The sequence below is a fragment of the Fringilla coelebs genome (assembly GCF_963513975.1).
Source record: "Fringilla coelebs genome assembly, chromosome: 3".
In the NCBI taxonomy this organism is placed as follows: domain Eukaryota; kingdom Metazoa; phylum Chordata; class Aves; order Passeriformes; family Fringillidae; genus Fringilla; species Fringilla coelebs.
In genome coordinates, this window is record NC_140030.1 from 1771246 (window position 1) to 1791772 (window position 20527).

The 20527-nt window shown below is 58.0% G+C and overlaps 1 protein-coding gene across 1 annotated transcript; it reads right to left on the bottom strand.

The window, feature by feature from the left end:
• Nucleotides 1-449: 449 nt before the first annotated feature.
• Nucleotides 450-18603, bottom strand: PBK (PDZ binding kinase; the record flags this gene model as incomplete). The annotated part of the gene is made up of 7 exons (XM_084201646.1): nucleotides 18541-18603; nucleotides 14788-14878; nucleotides 12934-13076; nucleotides 6877-7046; nucleotides 5530-5659; nucleotides 3525-3695; nucleotides 450-772 (listed from the first exon to the last, which is right to left on the bottom strand). The coding sequence occupies exons 1-7, from the start codon at nucleotides 18587-18589 to the stop codon at nucleotides 450-452; spliced, it is 1077 nt and encodes a 358-aa protein (XP_084057772.1). The 5' UTR covers nucleotides 18590-18603.
• Nucleotides 18604-20527: the final 1924 nt, after the last annotated feature.

Here is a 20527-nt window from a genome sequence, read left to right on the forward strand (position 1 = left end):
GGTCATTCCCCCGCTGTTCCCGTTTTCTCTCCGGTTGCCATTCCCCCGCCGTTCTCGTTGTCTCTCTCGTTGTCATTTCCCCGTTGTTCCTGGGGTCTCTCCCGTTGTTCCCGCTCTCTCTCTCGCTGTCACTCCCCCTCGGTCACTCCCCCGCCTTTCCCGTCCACGTTCCCGTTCCCGCCGTCCCCGTCCCCTCGGTCACTCCCCCGCCATTCCCGTTCCCGTTCCCGTTCATTCCCCCTCGGTCATTCCCCCACCGTTCCCGTTCATTCCCCCTCAGTCACTCCCCCGCCGTTCCCATTCCCGTCCCCGTCCCCGTTCCCGTTCCCGTTCATTCCCCCTCGTCACTCCCCCGCCCTTCCCGTCCCCGTTCCCGTTCCCGTTCATTCCCCCTCGGTCACTCCCCCGCCGTTCCCGTTCCCGTTGTCATTCCTTCGCTGTTCCCTCGGTCACTCCCCCGCCGTTCCCGTCCCCGTCCCCGTTCCCGTTCCCGTCTCCGTTGTTCCCGTTTCCCCCTCGGTCACTCCCCCGCCGTTCCCGCTCCCGCTCCCGTTCCCGTCGCGGTTCCCGCCGCCCTCCCCGCGCAGGGCCCGCACGATCCGTTCTGCCGGGGGTCGGTCCCGGGGCTGGCGGGCGGTGCAGGCGCAGAAGAGCTCCCGCACCGGGCGCTGCTCGGGCTCCAGCGCCGCCTCCGGGGGCAGCGGCGGCCGCGAGCCCAGCGCCGCCAGGTACGAGCGCTCGTCCCAGGAATCCTCCGAGCCCGAGTCCTCCTCTGGAACACCGGGAACCGCGGACCGACGGACGGACGGACGGACGGAGGGAGGGAGGGGGGGAAGGAGGGAGGGAAGGAGGGAGCGGACGTCAGCTGCGGCTACCGGGAATCCCGGCCCCGGCAATCCCGGGAATCCCGGCAATCCCGGTCCCGGCAATCCAGAAATCCCGGCCCCGGCAATCCCGGGAATCCCGGCCCGGGGAATCCCGACCCCAGGAATCCAGGAATCCCGGCCCCGGCAATCCCAGGAATCCTGGCCCCAGGAATCCCATCCCCGGCAATCCCAGGAATCCCGGCCCCGGCAATCCCAGGAATCCCGGCCCCGGCAATCCCAGGAATCCTGGCCCCGGCAATCCCGGGAATCCCGGGAATCCCGGCCCCGGCAATCCCGGGAATCCCGGCCCGGGGAATCCCGACCCCAGGAATCCCGGGAATCCCGGCCCCAGGAATCCTGGGAATCGCGGCCCCAGGAATCCAGGAATCCCGGCCCCGGCAATCCCAGGAATCCCGGCCACAGCAATCTCGGCCCCGGGAATCCCGGGAATCCAGGAATCCCGGCCCCAGCAATCCCGGGAGTCCCGGCCCCAGGAATCCCGGAATCCCAGCCCCGGCAATCCCAGGAATCCCGGGAATCTCAGCCCCGGTCCCAGCCCGGCACTTCCCGACCTTCCCAGGGTGATCCCGACATTGCCAGGGATCCTCTGGGAATTCCAGCCCAGCCCCTCCACACCCTCCAAGCCAGGAATTCCTTCCCAAAATTTCAAAATCCCAAAACCCCAAGATCCCAAAATCCTGAAATCCCAACACCCCAAGATCCCACAATCCCACCCTTCTGGAATCCCGGGGCAGCAGCTCCCGGGAATCCCAGCCCCAGTCCCGGCCCGGCGCTTCCTGATGCTCCCAGGGACCCTTTGGGAATTCCAGCCCAGCCCCTCCTCACCCTCCCAGCCAGGAATGCCTTCCCAAAATTCCAAAATCCCAAAATCCCCAAACCCTCTGGAATGCCGGGAAGGAGCGGCCGTTGGCAGTGGATCCCGGGAATCCCGGCCCCAATCCCAGCCTGGTGCTTCCTGATTTTCCTTGGGTGATCCCAACCTTTCCTTGGACACTGCCAGGGATCCTTGGAAATTCCAGCCCGGCCGGGAGTTCCTTCCCAAGATCCCAAAATCCCCAAATCCCCAAATCCCGACCCTCTGGGCATTCCCTGTCCTGCCATTCCAGGCCCTTTTCCCAAATCCCTCTCCAGCTCTCCTGGCATTGCATCCAGCCCCATCCTGATTCCTCTCTGGGAAGGAATTTTGGGATCCAGGGACTTCCCTGGGAATTGGGGACTCCAGGAAGGGTCTCCCTTCCCTTTTCCATCCCCCAATTCCATAAAAATCCCTCAGGATGGATCCTGAGTGTCCTGGATCCCAGAATCCAGGAATGGTTTGGGATGGGATCCATGGAGCTTCCATCCCATGATCCCAGGGACACTTCCCACCATCCCAGGGTGATCCAAACCCACCCTGGGACACTGCCAGGGATCCAGGGATTCTCTGGGAATCCCAGCCCAGCCGGGAATTCCTTCCCAAGATCCCACAATCCCAAGCTCTCCTTTCCCAGCAGGAATCATTCCCATCCCTTTGATCCCATCCTATTGATCCCATTATCCCATTATCCTATAATCCTATTAACCCATTATCCCATCCCATTGATCCCATCCCATTCCAATATCCCAACCCACTGATCCCATCCCCTGGATCCCATCCCATCCTGTCCCACGGATCCCATCCCATTTTCCCATGGTTCCTATCCCATTGATCCCATCCCATCATCCCATTATCCCATCCCATCCCATCCCCTTGATTCCATCCTATTGATCCCATTATCCCATTATCGTATAATCCTATTAACCCATTATCCCATCCCATTGATCCCATCCCACCCCCTGAATCCCATCCCATCATCCCATGGATCCTATGCCACTACCCACCCATCCCATCCCATCATCCCATTATCCCATTATCCTATCCCATTCCATCCCCTGGATCCCATCCCATCCCATTATCCCATGGATCCCATCCCATCCCATCCCATCCCATCCCATCCCATCCCATCCCATCCCATTATCCCATTATCCCACCCCATTCCATTCCCTGGATCCCATCCCATTATCCCATGGATCCTATCCCATCATCCCACCCATCCCCTGGATCTCATCCCCTGGATCCCATCCCATCCCATCATCCCATTATCCCATTATCCCATCATCCCATTATCCCATTATCCCATCATCCCATTATCCCATCCCATTCCATCCCCTGGATCCCATCCCATCCCTTCCCACAGATCCCATTCCATCCCATCATCCCACCCACCCCATCCCATTATCCCATCCCATCATCCCATCATCCCATTATCCCATCCCATCATCCCATCATCCCATCATCCCATCATCCCATTATCCCATCCCATTATCCCATCATCCCATCCCATTATCCCATCCCATTATCCCATCATCCCATTATCCCGTCCCATTATCCCATCATCCCATTATCCCATCCCATCCCATTATCCCATCCCATTGATCCCATCCCATTATCCCATCCCATTATCCCATTATTCCATACCACTCCCCTGATCCCTCCACCCATTTCCCTCCCGAGCGCTCCCTGGACCCCTTCCCCTGCCGGCTCCCCCCGACATTCCCGGCATTCCCGGTTCCTCCCGGCATTCCCGTCATTCCCGGCATTCCCGGCGTTCCCGGTACCGTCGTCGGATCCGGCCGGGGGCAGGTGGGGCACGCTCAGCGCCAGCATCTCCCAGAGCGTGAGGCCGAAGGCGAAGACGTCGGCGCGGTCCGAGATGGCCCCGCCCGGCTCCAGCGCCTCGGGCGGCGACCACGGCTCCGTGCCCACGTACCGCAGGGACGGGTCCGACACTGCGGGATAACGGGAATGACACCGGGAATGACGGGAATGGAATAACGGGATGGAGGGAATAACGGGAATAACGGGGATAACGGGAACAACGGGATAGCGGGAACAACGCCCGGCTCCAGCGCCTCGGGCAGCGACCACGGCTCCGTGCCCACGTACCGCAGGGACGGGTCCGACACTGCGGGAGACCGGGAATGACACCGGGATCACGGGAATGACGGCGGGATCACGGGAATAACGGGAATAATGGGATCAACGGGAATAACGGGAGAGCGGGAACAAGGCCCGGCTCCAGCGCCTCAGGCGGCGACCACGGCTCCGTGCCCACGTACCGCAGGGACGGGTCCGACACTGCGGGAGACCGGGAATGACACCGGGATAACGGGAATGACAAAGGGATAACGGGAATGACGGCGGGATAGCGGGAATAACGGGATAGCGGGAACAACGCCCGGCTGCAGCGCCTCGGGCGGCGACCACGGCTCCGTGCCCACGTACCGCAGGGAGGGGTCTGACACTGCGGGAGACCGGGAATGACACCGGGATAACGGGAATAACGGGATGGAGGGATCAACGGGAATAACGGGATAGCGGGAACAACGCCCGGCTCCAGCGCCTCGGGCGGCGACCACGGCTCCGTGCCCACGTACCGCAGGGACGGGTCCGACACTGCGGGAGACCGGGAATGACACCGGGATAACGGGAATGACAAAGGGATAGAGGGAATGACAACGGGATAGAGGGATAACGGGAATAACGGGATAGCGGGAACAACGCCCGGCTCCAGCGCCTCGGGCGGCGACCACGGCTCCGTGCCCACGTACCGCAGGGACGGGTCCGACACTGCGGGAGAGCGGGAATGACAACAGGATAACGGGATAGCGGGAATGGGATTGCGGGAACAACGGTGGGATAGAGGGAATAACAACGGGATAGAGGGAATGACAGCAGGATGGTGGGAACGACAGCGGGATGGCGGGAATGGGATCGGGGTCATGGGATAGCAGGAACAACGGGAACAACGGGATAGAGGGAACAACGGGATAGAGGGAACAATGGGATAGAGGGAACAACGGGATAGAGGGAACAACAACAGGATAGAGGGAACAACAACGGGATAGAGGGAACAACAACGGGATAGCAGGAATGACGGCGGGATGGCGGGAACGACAGTGGGATGGTGGGAATGGGATCGGGGTCATGGGATAGCGGGAACAACGGGAACAACGGGATAGAGGGAACAATGGGATAGAGGGAACAATGGGATAGAGGGAACAACGGGAACAACAACGGGATAGAGGGAATGACAGCGGGATGGCAGGAACAAAAGCGGGGTAGAGGGAACAACAGCGGGATGGCGGGAATAACGGGATGGTGGCAATGGGATTGGGGTCATGGCATAGTGGGAACAGCAGGATAGTGGGAATAACGGGATAGCAGGAACATCAACGGGATGGCAGGAACAACGGGATAGAGGGAACAACGGGATGGCGGGAATGGGATAGCGGGAACAGCGAGAACATCGGGATAGCAGGAACAACAGGAACAACGGTTTGGGATTGATGGGAATGGGAGCGGGATCGATGGGAATGGGATCGATGGGAATGGGATCGATGGGAATGGGAGTGGGATTGATGGGAATGGGAATGGAATCTGTGGGAATGGGATCGCTCACTGCAACGGGATCAAGGGATATTGGGAATGGGATTGGGAATTGGAATGCATCAGGAACGGGATCGCTCACTACAACGGGATCACGGGCTCAAAGGGATATCGGGACCGGGATGGGAATCCCCCATTCCACCCCAATTCCTGGGAATTCCCGGGATCTCCCACCTGTCAGGTTCTCATCCAGGGGCAGGGAGACGCCGACGTCGCAGATCTTGACGGCCTCGAAGGCGCCGCGGACGACGACGTTGGGGGATTTGATGTCGCCGTGGAGCAGCCGCTGCTCCGTGTGCAGGTACTGCGGGATGGGAGGGGGAAAACCGGGAATGCCGGGAATGCCGGGGAGAGCCGTCGGATCGGGAACCCAGGGGAAATCCTGGAGCCAGCCGGGAAACCTCCAGGGGTGGCTCGGAATCCGTGGATTGGGGGATGGCATGGATCAGCCTTGGGCACTGCCAGGGATCCTCTGGGAATTCCTTCCCAAGATCCCAGAATCCCCCAGAATCCCCAAATCCCGACCCTCTGGCCATGGTGGGAGCCGTTCCCTGTGCTGCCATTCCAGGCCCTTTTCCCAAATCCCTCTCCAGCTCTCCTGGGTTGGATCCAGCCCCATCCTGACCCCTCCTTGGGAAGGAATTTTGGGATCCAGGGGCTTCCCTGGGAATTGGGGACTCCAGGAAGGGTCTCCCTTCCCTTTTCCATCCCCCAATTCCATAAAAATCCCTGGGGATGGATCCTGAGTGCCCTGGAACCCAGAATCCCGGAATGGTTTGGGATGGGATCCACGGACCTTCAATCCCATCCCATTCCAACCCCAATCCCAGGCTGCTCCAGCCTTTCTTGGGACATTCCCAGGGATCCTCTGGGAATCCCAGCCCAGGCGGGAATTCCTTCCCAAGATCCCACAATCCCAAGCTCCCCTTTCCCACTGGAAGCCATTCCCTGCCTCCTGCCCCTCCAGCCTTTGCCCAAATCCCAGCTCTCCTTTCCCTCTGGAAAAGTCTCCAAGGATTCCCTGGATCCTCCCCCGATCCAGCTGCACATTCCCAGCTCTCCCAGCCTGGAATTGCATCCAGCCCCATCCTGATTCGTCCTTGGGAAGGAATTTGGCGATCCAGAGATTTCCCTGGGAATTGGGGACTCCAGGAAGGGTCTCCCTTCCCTTTTCTATCCCAAATCCCATAAAAAAACCCTCGGGATGGATCCTGAGCACCCCTGATCCCAGAATCCCAGAATGGTTTGGGATGAGAAGGGACCTCAAATCCCACAATCCCAGGGACACTTCCCACCATCCCAGGGTGATCCAAACCCACCCTGGGACACTGCCAGGGATCCAGGGATTCTCTGGGAATCCCAGCCCAGCCGGGAATTCCTTCCCAAGCTCCCACCCCTCCCCATCCCCCCAGCCGCTGCAGAGCTCCCTCCGCCCCCGTTTATCCCAGAATCCCGGGGTTTTCCCAGAACCCCGGGGGCTTTCCCAGGCATTTCCCAGGAATTCCGGGTTTTTCCCGGTACCTGGAGGCCGCTGGCCATGCTCAGGGCCACGTGCAGGATGGTGCTGGCCGGGAACATTCCCAGGCCCCGCTGGCGGCGCTCCTCGATCCGCTCGAACAGCGACTGCTCCCCCCCGAACTCCATGGCCAGGCAGAGGCTCCCGTCCGGAGCCTCCGTCAGCGCCCGGTACCCTGGGAACGGCAGGTGTGGGATCCGTGGGATCCTTGGGAATGGGATCCTTAGGAGCCGTGGGAATGGGAGCCGTGGGATCCTTGGGAATGGGAGCTGTGGGATCCTTGGGAATGGGAGCTGTGGGATCCTTGGGAATGGGAGCTGTGGGATCCTTGGGAATGGGAGCTGTGGGATCCTTGGGAATGGGAGCTGTGGGATCCTTGGGATCCGTGGGAATGGCAGATGTGGGATCCTTGGGAATGGGAGCCTTGGGATCCTTGGGAATGGGAGCTGTGGGATCCATGGGAATGGGAGCTGTGGGATCCTTGGGAATGGGAGCCATGGGATCCTTGGGAATGGGAGCTGTGGAATCCGTGGGAATGGGAGATGTGGAATCCGTGGAAATGGGAGTTATGGGATCCTTGGGAATGGGAGTTATGGGATCCTTGGGATCTGTGGGAATGGGAGCCGTGGGATCCTTGGGATCCGTGGGATCCATGGGAATGGCAGCCGTGGGATCCTTGGGATCTGTGGGATCCATGGGAATGGGAGCCGTGGGAGCCATGGGAGCCATGGGAATGGGAATGGGAGCCGTGGGATCCTTGGGAATGGGAGCCGTGGGAGCCGTGGGAATGGCAGACGTGGGATCCTTGGGAATGGGAGCCGTGGGAGCCGTGGGATCCTTGGGATCCGTGGGAATGGGAGCTGTAGAATCCTTGGGAATGGGAGATGTGGGATCCTTGGGAATGGGAGCTGTGGGATCCTTGGGATCCATGGGAATGGGAGCCGTGGGATCCTTGGGATCCATGGGAACGGGATCCTTGGGATCCGTGGGAGCAATGGGAATGGGAGCCATGGGATTCTTAGGATCCATGGGAATGGGAGCTGTGGGATCCATGGGATCCGTGGGATTGGGAGCCGTGGGATCCTTGGGATCCGTGGGAATGGGAGCTGTGGGATCCTTGGGAATGGGAGCCGTGGGATCCGTGGGATCCTTGGGAATGGGAGCCGTGGGATCCTTGGGAATGGGAGCCGTGGGAATGGGAGCCGTGGGAGCCATGGGAATGGGATCCATGGGAATGGGATCTGTGGGAATGGGATGATTGGGATGGGATCCGTGGGAATGGGAGCCGTGGGATCCGTGGGAATGGGAGCCGTGGGATCCTTGGGATCCTTGGGAATGGGAGCTGCGGGATCCGTGGGAATGGGAGCCGTGGGATCCTTGGGAATGGGAGCTGTGGGATCCTTGGGATCCATGGGAATGGGAGCTGTGGGATCCTTGGGAATGGGAGCCTTGGGATCCTTGGGAATGGGAGCTGTGGGATCCATGGGAATGGGAGCTGTGGGATCCTTGGGAATGGGAGCCATGGGATCCTTGGGAATGGGAGCTGTGGAATCCGTGGGAATGGGAGATGTGGAATCCGTGGAAATGGGAGTTATGGGATCCTTGGGAATGGGAGTTATGGGATCCTTGGGATCTGTGGGAATGGGAGCCGTGGGATCCTTGGGATCCGTGGGATCCATGGGAATGGGAGCCGTGGGATCCTTGGGATCTGTGGGAATGGGAGCTGTGGGATCCTTGGGAATGGGAGCTGTGGGATCCATGGGATCCATGGGAATGGCAGATGTGGGATCCTTGGGATCCGTGGGAATGGGAGCCGTGGGATCCTTGGGATCCATGGGAATGGGAGCTGTGGGATCCTTGGGAATGGGAGCTGTGGGATCCATGGGAATGAGAGCCGTGGGATCCATGGGAGCAATGGGAATGGGAGCCGTGGGATCCTTGGGAATGGGAACTGTGGGATCTGTGGGATCCGTGGGAATGGGATCCTTGGGATCCTTGGGATCCATGGGAATGGGAACTGTGGGATCCGTGGGATCCATGGGAATGGGAGCTGTGGGAGCCATGGGAATGGGAGCCATGGGATCCTTGGGAGCCGTGGGAATGGCAGATGTGGGATCCTTGGGATCCATGGGAATGGGAGCCGTGAGATCCATGGGAATGGGAGCCGTGGGATCCGTGGGAATGGGAGCCGTGGGATCCTTGGGAATGGGAGCTGTGGGATCCTTGGGAATGGGAGCTGTGGGATCCGTGGGAATGGGAGCCGTGGGATCCTTGGGAATGGGAGCTGTGGGATCCGTGGGATCCATGGGAATGGGAGCCGTGGGATCCATGGGATCCATGGGAATGGGAGCCGTGGGATCCGTGGGATCCGTGGGATCCGTGGGAATGGGAGCCGTGGGATCCTTGGGATCCTTGGGAATGGCAGCCATGGGATCCGTGGGAATGGGAGCCGTGGGATCCGTGGGATCCTTGGGAATGGGAGCCGTGGGATCCTTGGGAATGGGAGCCGTGGGAATGGGAGCCGTGGGAATGGGAGCCGTGGGAGCCATGGGAATGGGATCCATGGGAATGGGATCTGTGGGAATGGGATGATTGGGATGGGATCCGTGGGAATGGGAGCCGTGGGATCCGTGGGAATGGGAGCCGTGGGATCCTTGGGATCCTTGGGAATGGGAGCTGCGGGATCCGTGGGAATGGGAGCCGTGGGATCCTTGGGAATGGGAGCTGTGGGATCCATGGGAATGGGAGCCGTGGGATCAGTGGGAATGGGATCCATGGGAATAGGATCCATGGGAATGGGAGCCATGGGATAGGATTGGGATGGGATCCATAGGAATAGGAATGGGAGCCATGGGGTCCATGGGAATGGGAGTCATAGGAATGGGATCCCTGGGATCTGTGGGATCCGTGGGATGGGATCCATGGGAATGGGAGCCATGGGATCAGTGGGGATGGGATCCATAGGAATGGGATCTGTGGGAATGGAATCTGTGGGATCCATGGGAATGGGATCCCTGACAATGGGAATGGGATCCATGGGATTGGGATGGGATCCATAGGAATGGAGATGGGATTGATGAGAATAGGACAGGAATGGGATCCATGGGAATGGGATTTGTGGGAATGGGATTCAAGGGAATGGGATCTGTGGGAATGGGATCCATAGGAATGGAGATGGGATTGATGAGGATGGGACAGTAATGGGATCCGTGGGAATGGGATCCGTGGGAATGGGATTTGTGGGAATGGGATTCATGGGAATGGGATCTGTGGGAATGGGATCCATGGGAATGGAGATGGGATTGATGAGGATGGGACAGGAATGGGATCCGTGGGAATGGGATCCGTGGGAATGGGGGAGCAGCCACGATCGTGGAACGTTCCAGAGGGGATTCCTGGATTTCAGTCCCATCCCAATCCAACCCCGAGCCCTCCCACGATCCCAGGGAGCTCCAAATCCATCCTTGGACGCTCCCAGGGATCCGGGGGCAGCCCCGGCTTCCCTGGGAATTCCAGAGGCACTGGGAGGGCTGGAATTCCCTGATCCCAAATCTCCCTCATCTCCCTCTGGAACTGGCTCCGCCCCCTCCATTCCCATGAATCCAACCCCTCCATTCCCAACAAATCCAACCCTATTCCAAATGGATCCATCCCCATTCCCAACAAATCCAACCCCTCCATTCCCAATGGCTCCATCCCCATTCCCAGCAGATCCAACCCCTCCATTCCCATGGATCCAACCCCATTCCCAGCGGATCCCTCCCTGTTCCCATGGATCCAACCCCATTCCCAACAAATCCAACCCCTCAATTCCCAAGGGATCCAACCCCATTCCCATGGATCCAACCCCATTCCCGTGGATCCAACCCCTCCATTCCCAAGGGATCCAACCCCATTCCCACAGATCCAACCCCATTCCCACGGATCCAACCCCATTCCCAACGGACCCATCCCCTCTATTCCCATGGATCCAACCCCTCCATTCCCATGGATCCAACTCCATTCCCACAGATCCAACCCCTTCATTCCCAACAAATCCAACCCCATTCCCATGGATCCAACTATTCCCAAAGGATCCAACCCTCCATTCCCATGGATCCATCCCCATTCCCAAAGCATCCAACCCCTCCATTCCCATGGATCCAACTCCATTCCCAACAAATCCAACCCCTCCATTCCCAATAAATCCAACCCCATTCCCATGGATCCAACTATTCCCAAAGGATCCAACCCTCCATTCCCATGGATCCATCCCCTCCACTCCCATGGATCCAACCCCTCCATTCCCATGGATCCAACCATTCCCAAAGCATCCAACCCTCCATTCCCACACATCCATCCCCATTCCCAACGGATCCAACCCCATTCCCATGGCTCCAACTTCATTCCCAGTGGATCCCTCCCCATTCCCATGGATCCAACCCCATTCCCAGCGGATCCACCCCCTCCATTCCCAGCAGGTCCCTCCCCGTTCCCATGGATCCCCTCCATTCCCAACATACCCAACCCCTCCATTCCCAAGGGATCCAACCCCATTCCCACAGATCCAACCCCATTCCCATGGATCCAACCCCATTCCCAACGGACCCATCCCCTCTATTCCCATGGATCCAACCCCTCCATTCCCATGGATCCAACTCCATTCCCAGCAAATCCAACCCCATTCCCATGGATCCAACCCCTCCATTCCCATGGATCCAACCCCTCCATTCCCATGGATCCAACCATTCACAAAGCATCCAACCCTCCATTCCCACACATCCATCCCCATTCCCAACGGATCCATCCCCATTCCCATGGCTCCAACTTCATTCCCAGTGGATCCCTCCCCATTCCCATGGATCCAACCCCATTCCCAACAAATCCAACCCCTCCATTCCCAACAAATCCAATGGCTCCATCCCCATTCCCAACAAATCCAACCCCTCAATTCCCAATGGCTCCATCCCCATTCCCAGCGGATCCAACCCCTCCATTCCCATGGATCCAACCCCTCCATACCCATGGCTCCAATTCCATTCCCAATGGATCCAACCCCATTCCCAATGGCTCCAACTCCATTCCCAACAAATCCAACCCCTCCATTCCCAAGGGATCCAACCCCATTCCCAGCGGATCCAACCCCATTCCCAGCGGATCCATACCCTCCATTCCCAGCGGATCCATCCCCATTCCCAATGGATCCATCCCCATTCCCAATGGATCCAACCCATTTCCATGGCTCCAACTCCATTCCCAACAAATCCAACCCCTCCATTCCCAGCGGATCCATCCCCATTCCCAAGGCTCCAATTCCATTCCCATGGATCCAACCCCTCCATTCCCATGGCTCCAACTTCATTCCCAGCAGATCCCTCCCCGTTCCCATGGATCCAACCCCATTCCCAACAGACCCATCCCCTCCATTCCCACAAATCCAACCCCTCCATTCCCAGGGGATCCAACCCCTCCATTCCCAGGGGATCCCTCCCCATTCCCAGCGGATCCAACCCCTCCATTCCCAACAAATCCATCCCCTCCATTCCCAGGGGATCCAACCCCTCCATTCCCATGGATCCAACTCCATTCCCACAGATCCAGCCCAATTCCCAACAAATTCAACCCCTCCGTTCCCAAGGGATCCAACCCCATTCCCACAGATCCAACCCCATTCCCAACAAATCCAACCCCTCCATTCCCATGGATCCAACCCCATTCCCAACAATCCAACAAATCCCCTCCATTCCCAACAAATCCAACGCCTCCATTCCCAGCGAATCCAACCCCTCCATTCCCAACGCATCCATCCCCTCCATTCCCAATGGATCCAACCCCATTCCCACAGATCCAACTCCATTCCCTACAAATCCAACCCCTCCATTCCCAACAAATCCAACGCCTCCATTCCCAATGGATCCAACCCCTCCATTCCCAATACATCCATCCCCTACATTCCCAGCGGATCCACCCCCTCCATTCCCAACGGATCCATCCCCATTCCCAGCAGATCCACCCCCCCATTCCCAGGGGATCCCTCCCGTCCCCATCCCGCCCGGCCCCGCGGCGTTCCCGGCATTCCGCACCGACGATGTTGGGGTGCCGCAGGTTCCGGAGCGTCCGCGCCTCCTCCCGGAGCCACCGCTGGAAGAGGCTGCGCTGCCTCTGGGAGCAGCCGGGGTTGATTTTCTTCACGGCCCACGGGGAGCGGGGCAGCCCCCGTGGGGACCTGGGCCGGGAAAAAAACGGGAATTCCCACGGAATTCCCGCGGGGAAGGGATCCGATCCCCCTCCGCTGCGGATCCCGGCGGGGAATTTTCAGGGGGAAAGGGGAATTTTGATCTGTTCCCAGGTGGAGATGGTGGAGGGAGGGAGTGGAGCCCCCAAGTCCCTGGAATTCCAGCTGGGAATGGGGTATCCCAGAAAAATGGGGCCCAAATCCCTGGAATTCCAGCTGGGAAAGGGTTATCCCAGAAAAATGGAGCCCAAATCCCTGGAATTCCAGCTGGGAAAGGGTTATCCCAGAAAAATGGGGCCCAAAACCTTGGGATTCGCAGGAATGGAGCCCAAATCCCAGGATTCCAGCGGGGACAAAGTTATCCCAAAATAATGGGGCCCAAATCCCTGGAATTCCAGCTGGGAAAGGGTTATCCCAGAAAAATGGGGCCCAAAATCTTGGAGTTCCCAAGGATGGAGCCCAAATCCTGGAATTCCAGCCAGGGAAAGGGTTATCCCAAAATAATGGAGCCCAAAATTCTGGAATTCCCACGAATGGAGCCCGAATCCCAGGATTCCAGCTGGGAAAGGGTTATCCCAGAAAAATGGGGCCCAAATCCCTGGAATTCCAGCTGGGAAAGGGTTATCCCAGAAAAATGGGGCCCAAAATCTTGGAATCCCCAGGAATGGAGCCCAAATCCCTGGAATTCCAGCTGGGAAAGGGTTATCCCAGAAAAATTGGACCCAAAACCTTGGGATTCACAGGAATGGAGCCCAAATCCTTGGAATTCCAGTTGGGAATGGGTTGTCCCAAAATAATGGAGCCCAACTCCCAGAATTCCCAGGAATGGAGCCCAAATCCCAGGATTCCAGCTGGGACAAAGTTATCCCAAAATAATGGAGCCCAAATCCCTAGATTCCTGGGAATGGAGCCCAAATCCCAAAATTCCAGCTGGGAAAGGGTTATCCCGAAATAAGGGAGCCCAAAACTTTGGAATTCCCAAGAATGGAGCCCAAATCCCAAAATTTCAGCCAGGGAAGGGGTTATCCCAAAATAATGGAGCCCAAAATCTTGGAATTCCAAGGAATGGAGCCCAAATCCCAAAATTCCAGCCAGGGAAAGGGGTATCCCAGAAAAATGGAGCCCCAAATCCGTGGAATTCCAGCCGGGAAAGGGTTATCTCAAAATAATGGAGCCCAATATGTTGGGATTTGCAAGAATGGAGCACAAATCCTTGGAATTCCAGCCAGGGAAGGAGTTATCCCAAAACAATGGAGCCCAAAATCTTGGAATTCCCGGGAATGGAGCCCAAATCCCAAAATTCCAGCCAGGGAAGGGGTTATCCCAAAATAATGGAGCCCAAAATCTTGGAATTCCCAGGAATGGAGCCCGAATCCCAGAATTCCAGCCGGGACAGGGTTATCCCAAAATAATGGAGCCTGAATCCCAGAGTTCCAGACAGGACAGGGTTATCCCAAAACAATGGAGCCCCAAATCTTGGAATTCCCAGGAATGGAGCCCGAATCCCAGAATTCCAGCCGGGACAGGGTTATCCCAAAATAATGGAGCCTGAATCCCAGAATTCCAGCCGGGACAGGGTTATCCCACAACACCGCGCTCCTTCCCGGCTCCGCAAATCCCAAGCCCCTCCCTGGGCCCCGTATCCCGGGGAGGAAAACCGGGATCATCCCCGGGACCGGCAATTCCCGAGAACATTCCCGACCTTTTCATCAGGTAGACGCTGACCCCGGTGCCGAATCCCAACTTCTGCATGAAGGGAGAGGCCGGGATGGTCACGGACACGGGGCCGGGATCTGCGGGGAGAATTCCCGGTGAGACCAGGGGAATCCCACCGGGATCGGGATCTGCTGATACTGCAGGGAAATCCCAATGGGATCGGGATCTGCTGATCCTACAGGAAATCCCACTGGGATTCAGATCTGCTGATCCCATAGAAGTCCTGCTGGGATTGGGATCTGCTGGTCCCATGGGAAATCCCGCTGGGATCGGGATTTGCTGATCCCATGGGAAATCCCACTGGGATTGGGATTTGCTCATCCCATGGACAATCCCACTGGAATTGGGATCTGCTGATCCCATGGGAAATCCCGCTGGGATTGGGATCTGCTGATCCCATGGGAAAATCCTGCTGGGATCAGGATCTGCTGATCCTACAGGAAATCCCACCGGGATTGGGATCTGCTGATCCTACAGGAAAATCCCACTGGGATCAGGATCTGCTGATCCTATAGGAAATATCCCACTGGGATCGGGATCTGCTCATCCCACAGGAAAATCCCGCTGGAATTGGGATCTGCTGATCCCATGGGAAATCCCAGTGGGATTGGGATTTGCTCATCCCATGCACAATCCCACTGGAATTGGGATCTGCTGATCCCATGGGAAATCCCGCTGGGATTGGGATCTGCTGATCCCACAGGAAAATCCCGCTGGGATTCAAATCTGCTGATCTCAAGGAAAATCCTGCTGGGATTGGGATCTGCTGATCCTACAGGAAAATCCCACTGGAATTGGGATCTGCTGATCCTACAGAAAAATCCCACTGGGATCGGGATCTGCTCATCCCACGGACAATCCCACTGGGATTGGAATCTGCCGATCCATGGAAATCCCGCTGGGATCAGGACCAGCCAATCCCATGGGAAATCCCACCGGGATCAGGACCAGCCAATCCCACGGGAAAATCCCGGATCTGCTCCTCGGGAGGGGAGGGAGCAGCCTTGAACTTCCCGGGGAAATTCAGTTGGATTTTGGGAACAATTCCTGCCTGGAATTCCCAGCCTTGCAGTGGGATTTAAATCCCAGGGGATTCCGGGGTCACGGATCCTCGGCAGAGCCGGGAATGGTCGGGATTCCCAGCTGGAAATATTCCACGATTCCCACAGGATGCTCCGAGCCCATTCCTCAGCCAGATTTTTAGGGAAGCTCCTTCCAGCTCCGTTCCCTGGAGGAATGTGTTCCCAAAAAACGGAGATCCGGCAGATCCAGCCCCAATTCCAGAGGGGAATTCTGGGAAGCACAAGGAGCTGGGATGGGGAACGGGGATGGGAGACCGGGATGGGAAATGGGGATGGGAAATGGGAACAGGGATGGGAAATGGGAATGGGGATGGGAAATGGGAACAGGGATGGGAAATGGAAATGGGGAATGGGAATGGGGAATGGGAAATGGGGATGGGGAATGGGGATGGGAAATGGGGATGGGAAATGGGGATGGGAAATGGGAACAGGGATGGGAAATGGGGATGGGAAACGGGAATGGGAAATGGGAATGGGAAATGGGGATGGGAAATGGGGATGGGAAACAGGGATAGGAAATGGGAATGGGAAATGGGAATTGGAACAGGGATGGGAAAACGGGGATGGGAAATGGGGATGGGAATGGGAAATGGGAATGAGAAATGGGGATGGGAAATGGGGATGGGAAATGGGGATGGGGATGGGAAATGGGGATGGGAAATGGGGATGGGAAACGGGAATGGGAGACCGGGATGGGAAATGGGGATGGGAAATGGGGATGGGAAATGGGAAATGGTGATGGGAAATGGGAAACGAGAATGGGAATGGGGATGGGAAATGGGAATGGGGATAGGAATGGGGATGGGGAAATGGGGATGGGATGGGAATGGGGATGGGAGATGGGAAGAGGAAATGGGAAACGAGAATGGGGATGGGAAATGGGAATGGGAACAGGGATGGGAAATGGGAATGGGACGGGAATGGGGATGGGAACGGGGGTGGGAATGGGATGGAAAACCGATCCCAGCTGATCCCAGGGATTTCCCACCCGGATGTGCTCTGGGATAAAACTGGGAGAAGGAGGAGGGGGAGAGACTGGCAGAGCTTTCCCAGGAATCTGTGGGATTGTCCCAGGAAAGGTCGGACAGGGCTTGGAGCAGTCTCTGGAATTCATCCCAGGGATCCTTCCCAGGCCTTTCCCGTTCGTGATCCCAGGTTGGGGATGAGGGCGTTCCCCTGGAACAGCTCCTGGGGTCCTGGTGATCCCTCTGGGAACATCCTGATGCCTTCGGGAACATCCCCATGGGAACATCCCCATCCCCAAAGGAACATCCCCATCCCCATAGGAAAATCCCCATCCCTTTGGGAACATCCCGATCCCCTTGGGACCATCCCCATCCCTCTGGGAACATCCCCATCCCCTTGGGAACATCCCCATGGGAGCATCCCCATCCCTCTGGGACCATCCCCATCCCTCTGGGAGCATTCCAGGATCAAACATCCCCATCCCTTTGGGACCTTCACGACCCCTCTGGGATCATCCCGATCCTTTCGGGACCATCCTGGGATCAAACATCCTGATCCATCTGGGAGCGTCTCGATCCCTCTGGGACCATCCTGATTCCTCTGGGACCATCCCAATCCCTTCGGGAACATCCCGGGATCAAACACCCCAATTCCTTTGGGACCATCCCAATCCCTTTGGGATCATCCTGGGATCAAACATCCCGATCCCTCTGGGACCATCCCAATCCAGTTGGGATCATCCCCATTCCTCTGGGAACATCCCAGGATCAAACATCCCAATCCCTCTGGAACCATCCCGACTCTTTTGGGACCGCCCCGATCCTTTCGGGAAGATCCCGGGATCAAACATCCCGATCCTTCTGGAACCATCCCGGGATCAAACATCCCAACCCCTTTGGGACCATCCCGATCCCTCTGGGACCATCCCAGGATCAAACATCCCGATCCCTCCGGGACCATCCCGATCCTTCTGGGACCATCCCGATCCCTTTGGGACCATCCCAATCCCTTCGGGAACATCCTGGGATCAAACATCCCCATCCCTCTGGGACCCTCCCGACCCCTCTGGGACCATCCCGATCCTTTTGGGACCATCCGAATCCCTTCGGGAACGTCCTGGGATCAAACACCCCGAAACCTCTGGGACCATCCCAACCCCTTTGGGACAATCCCGATCCCTTTTGGGACCATCCCGATCCCTTCAGGATCATCCTGGGATCAAACATCCTGATCCATTTAGGACCATCCCCATCCCTCTGGGAATATCCCAGGATCAAACACCCCGACCCCTCTGGGACCATCCCAATTCCTATGGGACCACCCCAATTCCTCTGGGAACATCCTGGGATCAAACATCCCGACCCCTCTGGGACCCTCCTGACCCCTCTGGGACCATCCCAGTCCCTTTGGGATCATCCTGGGATCAAACATCCCAATTCCTTTGGGACCATCCCAACCCCACTGGGATCATTCCGATCCTTTTGGGACCATCCTGGGATCAAACACCCTGATCCCTCTGGGACCATCCCGCCCCCTCTGGGATCATCCCAATCCTTTTGGGACCATCCCGATCCCTCTGGGAACATCCCAGGATCAAACATCCCGATCCCTCTGGAACCATCCCGATCCTTTTGGGATCATCCCGGGATCAAACATCCCGATCCCTGTGGGACCCTCCCGCCGTTCCTCACCCGCTTTGTCCCGGCGGGACGAGGGCACCGGGGACTGGAAGGCGTCCATGGAGCCGGTCCCGATCCCGATCCCGATCCCAGTCCTGGTCCTGATCCCGGTGCCGATCCTGCGGGGCACCAGGTGACGTGGAGGGACCCCGGTGGCACTGGGGGGGATGGATTTGGGAACTGGGGGGGAATTTTGGGGATTGGGAATATGGGATTTTCCTGGATTTGGGAATTGGGGGAAATTTTGGAAACACGGGGAGGGGCACAGGATTTGGGAATTGGAGAAATCCCAGATTTGGGAATTGGGGCATCTCAGATTTGGGATTTGGGGGAAATTTTGGGAATTGGGGAAATCCCAGATTTGGGAATTGGGGGAAATTTTGGGAATTGGGGGGAAATTTTGGGAATTGTGGAAATCCCAGATTTGGGAACTGGGGGGAAATTTTGGAGATTGGGGGGGAGTTTTGGGGATTGAGAATATCCTGGATTTGGGAATTGGGGGGAATTTTGGGAACTGGGGAAATCCCGGATTTGGGAATTGAGGGGAGCCGGAATTTGGGAACTGGGGGGAATTCCCACGCTCGGGAATTTAGGGAGTCCCGTGATCTGGAAGGTCCCAGATTCGGGAATTTGGGGGTCCCAGACCGGAGGACGGAGGGAATTCCAAGGAATCCCAGGGGATCCCAAACCAGGGAATGAATGGGGGAGCCCCAGATCCGGGAATTACGGGGGGGGATCCCCAAAATCCCGGACCGGGAGCTGGGATGGTCCCGGGCGGGGGGATCCCGAGTTTGGGAATTGTGGAGCGGGGGAGGCTCCCGGCCCAGGGATGGGATTTGGGAATGGGGGATCCCAGGGTTTTGGGGGGGGATCCCAGGATTTTGGGGAGCGATCCCAGCCCCGGGGGTTCCCGCCGGTCCCACCTCGGTCCGGGGATCGCCGGCGGCGGCTGCCGCTCCCGAGGAATTCCCGGATCCTCCTCCCGGTGCCGATCCCAGGGAATTCCGGGATGCTTTTCCCGCTGCCGATCCCCGGGAATTCCCGGATCCTCCTCCCGGTGCTGATCACAAGGAATTCCCGGATCCTTTTCCCGCTCCCGGTGCCGATCCCCGGGAATTCCCGGATCCTTTTCCCGCTCCCGGTCCCGGACAATTCCCGGATCCTTGTCCCGCTCCCGGTGCCGATCCCCGGCAATTCCCGGATCCTTTCCCCGCTCCCGATTCCCGGCAATTCCCGGATCCCGGTGCCGATCCCGGACAATTCCCGGATCCTTTCCCGCCTTTTCCGGCCGTTTTCGGGCGCCGCGTTCGAATCCCGCGCGCGCGCGATCGCCGGCCCCGCCCCTTCCTGGGGGCGTGGTCGAATACCAAATATGGTTTGGTGGGCGGGGATAGGGGCGTGGCCAGAGCCGCGCGGGTAGGTACGGGGCGTGGTCAAAGCGAGGGGGCGTGGCCGAGCGCTGGCGGGGTGACGTAAGCGGCGCGCGCGGCGCGGGGGCGTGGCCGGCGCGGAGTGGGCGTGGCTTGGGGCGGTCCCGAGGGGTTTTGGGGCAGCACCAAAAGGAGCGGGGGGGAAATTTGGGATTTGGGATTTGGGATTCGGGGTTTGGGGCGATCTGGGGGGCTGGGAAGGGTCACGGAGGGGGAGGGGGGTCCCCCGGAATTTGGGGGGCGCTGTGGGGGCGGTGGAAACGCAAAAATGCCCTAAAACCCCATAAAAACCCATAAATTCCCTAAAACCCCATAAAAACCCCAAAAATGTTCATAAAACCCCATAAAAACCCCATAAATGTTCATAAAACCCCTTGAACCCCATCAAACCCCATAAATCCCATAAATCACCTAAAACCCCATAAAAACCCCAAAATGCCCATAAAACCCCATGAACCCCCATAAAAGCCTATAAATCCCATAAATCCCACAAAACCCCACAAGTCCCATAAAACCACATAAAATCCCCTAAACCTATAAAACCCCACAATCCCCATAAGCCCATAAAA